Source organism: Mus pahari, chromosome 4 (genome assembly GCF_900095145.1).
Source record: "Mus pahari chromosome 4, PAHARI_EIJ_v1.1, whole genome shotgun sequence".
NCBI lineage: Eukaryota > Metazoa > Chordata > Mammalia > Rodentia > Muridae > Mus > Mus pahari.
In genome coordinates, this window is record NC_034593.1 from 27,239,380 (window position 1) to 27,247,341 (window position 7,962).

The 7,962-nt window shown below is 40.6% G+C and overlaps 1 protein-coding gene across 1 annotated transcript in view; it reads left to right on the top strand.

Annotated features, from left to right (window-relative positions):
* The window catches only part of Mfn1 (mitofusin 1), a 47,815-nt gene that overhangs the window by 28,263 nt on the left and 11,590 nt on the right, over window positions 1-7,962 (top strand). The window contains exons 10-14 of the mRNA XM_021195561.2: window positions 2,958-3,079; window positions 4,588-4,714; window positions 4,963-5,067; window positions 5,422-5,524; window positions 5,717-5,946. Coding sequence (XP_021051220.1) covers window positions 2,958-3,079; window positions 4,588-4,714; window positions 4,963-5,067; window positions 5,422-5,524; window positions 5,717-5,946 — 687 coding nt within the window. The remainder of the gene's footprint in view (window positions 1-2,957; window positions 3,080-4,587; window positions 4,715-4,962; window positions 5,068-5,421; window positions 5,525-5,716; window positions 5,947-7,962) is intronic.

Consider the following 7,962-nt stretch of genomic DNA (forward strand, 5'->3'; position numbering starts at 1 on the left):
ATATATATATATATATATATATATATATATATATATATATATATATATATTATATATATATAAACTGACATCTTTAGATGTTAATAAGAAATCAGAAAACTAATTGATCTGTGCTTTTCATTTGGTTCTCAGATTTTAAATTTGAAAGTCTATAGGATATTCTAACAAGATAGAATTGAGAAGTTGTTCAGTGTTTTTTAACCTTTTGCAAAATGACAGAACTTCTGATAAAGTAACTGCAGAGTGTATACTTGCGCACTCGTAGGGAGAATGTGTGCAATCAGGAGCGTTAGGGCTTCCTCTGGATTGTATTTGCTCACCTTTGCTGACCTGAGGAGGCAGTGCCTCCTGGGCCTGGCAGCTCAGCTGCAGGGCTCTTCACTCCGTCTAGTCCAGCTCTGACGCTGTGCTGTCTTCTGTGCGCTGGGTCTTCATTGCTGACATCTAGATCTGCTTCATCGAGGAACATTTCTGTTCATTTTTTCTCTTGAAATTACTTTTATGATTTTATTATATATAATTTTGTGAAAATTGGTTTGGCACATTTACAGGTAGTTACTTAAAGGAAAATCAAAGCTGAGTTTAATCATTTAAAAATCAGTAGCTTCTAAGTGAGTTGCTTACAGTTGGGTAATGGTCAGAGGCTCTAATGAAGGATGTGTTCAGAGAGCCCTTGCTTTAGACTTACAGAACAACCCAAGACCACTTGCTTGTCAGTGGAAGTTCCATGAGAGTGAGTGATGCTTAGGGGAGATTGATGAGGAAACGCACACTAGCTGAACCAGGGAACACTTGGGCCTTCATTACAAGCTGTGGACTAAAGGACTAAAGGACTTTTATGTCCTCGGCCTAAAGAAAGCAATTCTTCTGTTTTCCTCAAATATTGAACAAAGAGCTACACAGCACAAGATTATAGGCTTTTCCTGAGTGACATACAGGTACTTTTTAGAGACAGAAGACTTACTACGTGTTGTGAATAGTCCATTCAGTGAACATGGAGCATACAGATGATTTCAGTGTAAGCACAGAATGAGAGCATTGAGTAAATACTCTTTTAAAGAAGCTTGAAAGCTGCTTATTTAACAGAGGAGCAGTAGTGAGCTTCCAGAAGTAATTACCACAAATGGTCTTAGCTAAGTTTGTACATATACATATTTAGAATACATGTATATTATATATACATATATTCAATATATGTATTCAAAAAGATGGATTCATAGCACTAGAGGATTTTTATGACCCAAATTAAAAAAGAAAATGCCGTAGAAGTAAGAACATTCCTGGGCTGGAAAGATGGCTCAGTGGTTAAGAGCACTGACTGCTCTTCCAGAGGTTCTGAGTTCAAATCCCAGCAACCACATGGTGGCTCACAACCATCTGTAATGGGATCTGATGCCCTCTTCTGGTGTGCCTAAAGAGATTAATGGTGTAATCATATACATAAAATAAACAATTAAATCTTTAAAAAAAAGCAAAAACATTTCTTCTATGAGAGTTGTACTTGCTGCTGCCACGTGGGCTAGAATTTCTTGCATTGTTCAAAGACCATGTAGTCTTTTTTTTAAGTAGAGTTTTCAAACGTTATATCAGTGCAGAATTTTACTTTCTTGGAGATAAAAATTAAATGAGGCTTTTCATAACAATTTTGTTAACTTTTGATAATAAAAATTTTAAAAATTGTATGACATATTACACATATTAAAAATTGAGGTCTGGCAAAATGGCTCAGTGGTTAAGAGCATTGGCTGCTCTTCCAGAGGTCCTGAGTTCAATTCCCAGCAACCACATGGTGGCTCACAACCATCTGTAATAATATCTGATGCCCTCTTCTGGTGTGTCTGAAGATAGCTACAGTGTACTCATATACATAAAATAAATAAATCTTTTTAAAAATGGAAACAAAATTTTATAAATCAAATGTGTCTATGAATATGTGTGATATGTGTGATACATTCTGACATATTCTACTTTAAAAGAAACAAAATGCAGAGCTGGATAGAGAGGCACATGCCTGACATTTAATTTTAGGGCCAGCCCGAGTTACAGAGTTATAGGAGCCTGGGATATATAAAAAAAACTGTATTTAAAAACACACACAAAGAACCAGAAATAATGATTCTTGCCTATAATCAAAGCACTTGGGAAGCCAAGGCAGGAGGATTACTGTGAGTTGGAGGCCAACATGGGCTACACAGTGAAACAATCTTCAAAACACCAACACACACACACACACACACACACACACACACACACACACATACACACACACCCTAGAACAAAACAGAGTAGAAGAAGAAGGTGGCAAGGGTCCTCTGTTAGGAGACACTGACTGATTTAATTACAGTAGCTACATTGAAGGTGAGACAGTCATGCTGAGTGTATTCAGGCCTGTGCACTGTGCTACAGTCGCATGGTCTCTGAGATAGCTGCATGTGGTTCTCTCTATATTTTAAAATACTTAAGTGGTTAACAATAATTTAACTGGTCATGTAGTAGTCCTTAGATACACTCTGTTCAGTAACCTTAGGTATGTTGTCATGTTATCTAAGTCATATAAAGATAAGAATTCTAAAATACCACAAAGAATTCTAAAACTCAGACTTAATTTGATTATATATTGCAAGCAAACAGTTAAAACAAGATGAACAGACTAGAAATCAGATGGGTAATTCTCATGGGGCCAGCTATGATCCTAAGAAAAGTGCCATTTGTTTGTTTATTTCATTTATTATTTGTTGTGTAGTCACCCCACTGCACATTACTGTGTGAAGATGCACAAACTATAAACTTGCTGCTTAGCTCTTCCTTTATAGTTTTAAGTTGTGTTTCATCGTTTGATTCGTTTTGTCTCTCCTTTGGGTTTTGGTTTAAATTAAATCAGCAAGTGTTTGTGTTTGAATTCCTGAAAGTGTTGGGATGGAATTGCAGTAATGTGTTGTGGCTTGGGCCCCTCGCAGGAGTGTATCTCGCAGTCAGCAGTGAGAACAAAGTTTGAACAGCACACTATCAGAGCTAAGCAGATACTAGACACTGTGAAACACATACTGGATTCAGTAAACGTGGCCGCAGCCGAGAAGAGGTAGGCACCCCTTCATTATGACCCCGATTACTGTCATTGGGTCAGCCTTCAGGGCCGAGGCTTGCAGTGCGACAGGGGACACTTCCGCACTGAGACCCGCTTTGTGATTTTACTTGTGCCTGCCTGTGTGTTTTTAATGAACGTTGGAAGATGGTTATTTACTGTGTGCCCCTCCCTGGATGGCTGTGTATGAATTATGACTTTAAAGTGTGAGTAGCTTTAGAGTGTCTTCATGACAGAGGAAGATGGTCTTCAAGCAGAGTCATGTGAAGAATCCCAAACCAGGTGATGCCCTGTTTACCTTCAGAACTGAAAGCCCTTCTGTAAACATGGAAATAGGATGTGAAGGTACTGAACCATCACACCCTTCCAGACATGGGACACACCTAGAATACAACCCTGCTGAGGCTGAGGTGGGAAGTGTTTGGCCATTTTAGGATACATGTCTTTTATTTTCTTTCTTTCTTTTTTTTCTTTTTTTTTTTTTTTTTTTTTTTTTTTTGTATAAAACTTGACACACTTGGGAACAAAGACCAAAATGTTGTTAGATATGACAAATGAGTTGCTGTCAGGCCTCATGGAACTGTAGCTAGCTTATTCAATTCAAGGAAGTATAGAAAGCATCAAGATTAAGTCAACATAGGATAAAACTGAAGAATGTTTGTGAGATAGAGTCCAGCCTAAAACTTCTGGCACTTGTCATGCCTCAGCCTCCCAAACACAGGGATTACAAGCTTCACTCACCAAGCCTTGCTAAAACTGGTTGGTTGGTTGCAAGATCTCTGCCACTGGCCTTAAAATCAAAGTTTTGAATGTGTGTGTTTCTGCTGAGAATACCTCCCACCCTATATTGTCTACTCCACTTACTTCATCTTTTATAACATGCAACATCGGACCAAATAGTGCACAAAGATGATTCAGGGACAATGTCTGGAAATGAGTGCTGTTGGTTTTCTTGAAAAGCTCTAGGGTTCTAGTTTTCCTGTCGTGCAGGGGTCCACAGACCTCCCACAGGGAGTCAGACAGTGGATATGGTAGGCTTTGTGGGCCACACCATCTCTTTTGTGCCCACTCATGTGTGGACTGCATAGGTAACAGAGAGAGCCTTGGTTTCCCACTGTTCTGTTTGCTATGCTTGCTTACCAACTGAGTTGTTGGTGAGTCCCTGTTTTAATTGTTCTGTGTGGAGACTTAGAAGCCTTGTGGGGTTGGTTTGTTTGTCACTTTTGTTTCTTGTTTCTTTTTGTAGGATGCAGGTAATTCTGGAGAGTCAAGGTCATTTATGTTGAGCCATGTACTTGAAGGATTTAAATGCAATTGCTGTCCTTTCGGACTTTAATACAAGATTTCTCTGTGTGTGTGTGTGTGTGTGTGTGTGTGTGTGTGTGTGTGTGTGTGTGTGCGTGTTACTAATAATGGTTCCAAACATAAATGAGTGACCTTGCTTAATTAATTGCTTTAGGACTTTAACATGCCCCAAATATTGATTACTCTTCATAATAAAATAGGGTTTATTCAATGGAAGAGAGGGAAGACCAAATCGATAGACTGGACTTTATCCGAAACCAGATGAACCTTTTAACACTGGATGTTAAAAAGAAGATCAAGGAGGTCACGGAGGAGGTGGCAAACAAGGTAACAGTGCTCGCTGTCACTGTTGCCATATCTGAAAGTTGCAGTATGTGTTAGCACTACAGTGCTGTCTGTCTCTTACCTCAGCTGAATCCATGTCCCCTGGCCTTGTATTCTGAGCACTGGTAATCCTTTAAAACCTGTATCTTGTCTGCTTATTCGAGGGGGTGTCTTGTTTTGCAGCCTGGCTGGCCATGAATTACTTTAAAGTTTAACTCTGAGTTTTGTTTTTTTTTTTTAAATGTTTTCAGGTTTCTTGTGCAATGACAGATGAAATTTGTCGACTGTCTGTTTTGGTTGATGAGTTTTGTTCTGAGTTTCATCCTACCCCCAGTGTACTGAAAGTGTATAAGAGTGTAAGTTAAAGTTGGTGAGCATTCATTTTGAGGCTGCTTTCTTGCTCTGTTCTCTACTGGTGTGTTTAGTGAGCTTGGCCCTTTCAGTGCTTTCTTGGCAGTCTGTATACAGATGAAGACAGCTCCCATACTCTGTATACACATCTGTATACAGATGAAGACAGCTCCCATACTCTGGTAATAAGTGCACACTGTCTGACATGTAAAACGGAGAGGGACTGGGGTGGGGCTCAGTGGTCAAGCATGTGCTTAGCTAGTATCAAGCACCCACCCAAAAGATCATTTGGACAGTCTTAAAATATACCTACTTTCTGTGGAGAGAATAACATGCACATTTATAACCATTGTTGACAGGAATTAAGTAAGCACATAGAAGATGGCATGGGAAGAAATTTGGCTGATCGGTGCACCAATGAAGTCAATGCCTCCATTCTTCAGTCTCAGCAAGAAATCATCGGTAATCATCACATCTGCAGGGTCATGTGTAGCCTGCCTCTCCCCATTTCCTCTCTCCCTCCCTCTCCCCCCTCTCTCCCCACCTCTCTAATAAAGGGTTATTTTCATTTGCTTGCATTGCTTGGAAGGTGAGATATTATATAATACATTGCGTACTACTGTTTGTTAAAAATAATATAATCTTTTTTTCCAGAAAACTTGAAGCCACTACTTCCAGCTGGTATACAGAATAAGCTTCATACACTAATCCCTTGCAAAAAGTTTGACCTCAGCTATGATCTCAATTGCCACACGCTGTGTTCGGATTTTCAAGAGGACATTGTGTTTCGGTTTTCCCTGGGCTGGTCTTCGCTTGTACACCGATTCCTGGGTTCCACAAATGCACAGAGGGTGCTGCTCGGGCTGTCAGAGCCCATCTTTCAGGTACCTACCTTGATTCTATCACATAGAACTCTTGGGTTGTTTATGCAGATTCCTCTTAGAAAGCTGGATTACTTGAATCTGCCTGTTTGTCTGTGTCTGTCTGTCTCTGCTTCTGAGTTGGGTTTTGTTTGCCCATTAACACGCCCCTGCATGTTCCTCTACATGGAGGTTCCATGTGAAGGGCAGAGGACACGTAGGAGTGAGTTTTCTGCTTCTGCCTGTGGCTTCTGGGGCTTGAACTCAGGGCATCAGACTTAGCAGGAAGTGCCTTTATCCTCTGTGCCAGCTTTATGACCCAGGAAACTTATATCTTCTTAAAATACATTAGAATAAGCTTTAAATTTTGTTAATTTTTGAGGAAATTTATGGAGTACAAAACCACCCCAGAGGCCAGAGAGATGATTCAGCAGTTAGAGGCACTTCTTGCTCTTGCAGAGAACCTGAGTCACTTCTCAGCATCCACCTTGGTGGTCTTTGGACCACATGGGACTCCAGCTCCAGAGAATCCAACAAGGTCTTCTGGCCTCCAGAAGTACCTGCACGCACATGTCCCACACTCACACAGTTATACAGTAGTCATTACCATAATTGAATCATAAAACATTTCTGTTGGGGTTGGAGAAATGGCTCAGTGATTGATCTGGAGTTCATATTGTTTCCCCAGAACCTGTGTTTGGTTTCCAGCATCCACACTGGGTGCTTCACAACTGTCTGTAACGCTAGCTTCCTGGCATCTGGTCCCCTCTTCTGGCCTTTGTAGGCACCTGCACTTATGTGTACATGGTATCTCCATATACATACACATAATTTAAAATACAGTTATTTAAAAAAAAAAACAAAACATTTTTGTTCTTCTCCAAAGATTCCTCATAGCAGGGTTCATACTTCTGGGTTCAGCACTAACCAATTTTGTTGACTTGGATTTGCTCTCTAAACATTCTCTATGATGTCTCAGGTATCTGGGCCTAGGCCACTTAGGATGTTCACCCTCAAAGTACAAGTATTGTACCACTCCATTCCAGGGGGCTGAGTACTGGAACACATTCTGTTTCTCCCTCACCACATGGCCCCCAGTGTGGGGCTGCCTGTGCAAGAAAGACGGTGCCAAAGAAACCTGAAGACATGCTCATGTAGCCCTTCAGGAGGAGTCAGACTGTTGGTGTCAATGGGGACAGTGAGAGTGACACTGGTGTCTCAAATCTGAGGGGGATCAACTAAGCAAATTTTAAGATAATTTTGATATACAGCTACCCATTTATACTCACGTACAGGTTCCTGGCCTCTTGCTTGCCTTCCCCAGTACTCAGTGCCCAGCCTGCTCTCATAGTCTGTCCCCCCATCCGTCCCTTTGTCCCTGACAGTTTTCCTTCTACTTGAATGTCCCCAGTGTCCATGTGACGTGTACACTGCAGTGTCTAGGACCCACCCATGAGAAAAGGCACCCAGGACCTGTCTTTCTAAAACTGAATTGCATGTCATATGCTTCTCTGGCTTTATCTGTTTTTCTTCAAAAGACATAACTTCTTTCTTTATTTTTGAGGAGTACACACTGTATTAAAAACTAAATATTCTTGAGACACAACATCACATCTTCAATAAAGGTTGTTGTGTAGCCTTCACAGGAAACAGTTTCCCCACCATCCAGCTAAAACTACATTTTTCTTAATACTGTGATTTGCTGTTGGACAGCTGACTTGGTGTGGTAGCAGCTATTGTGAATAGTGCTGTATAGAAGCAACTTTAGAAACTGTTGTGAATGTGCATATGTTCTGTCGTATAGGTGTGCATGTATGGCCTTGGGTGAATGTGTATTGTAGCTTTTCAGGTACTCTAGGACGTGTTAGGCCATGCAGTATATTTTCTTTTATTCTTCTGTCCTACGTATGTCCCTCTCTCTGTCCCTTATGCCCTTCCTTCCTGTCCTCTTCTCTTCTCTTCTCTTCTCTTCTCTTCTCTTCTCTTCTCTTCTCTTCTCTTCTCTTCTCTTCTCTTCTCTTCTCTTCTCTCTCTCTCTCT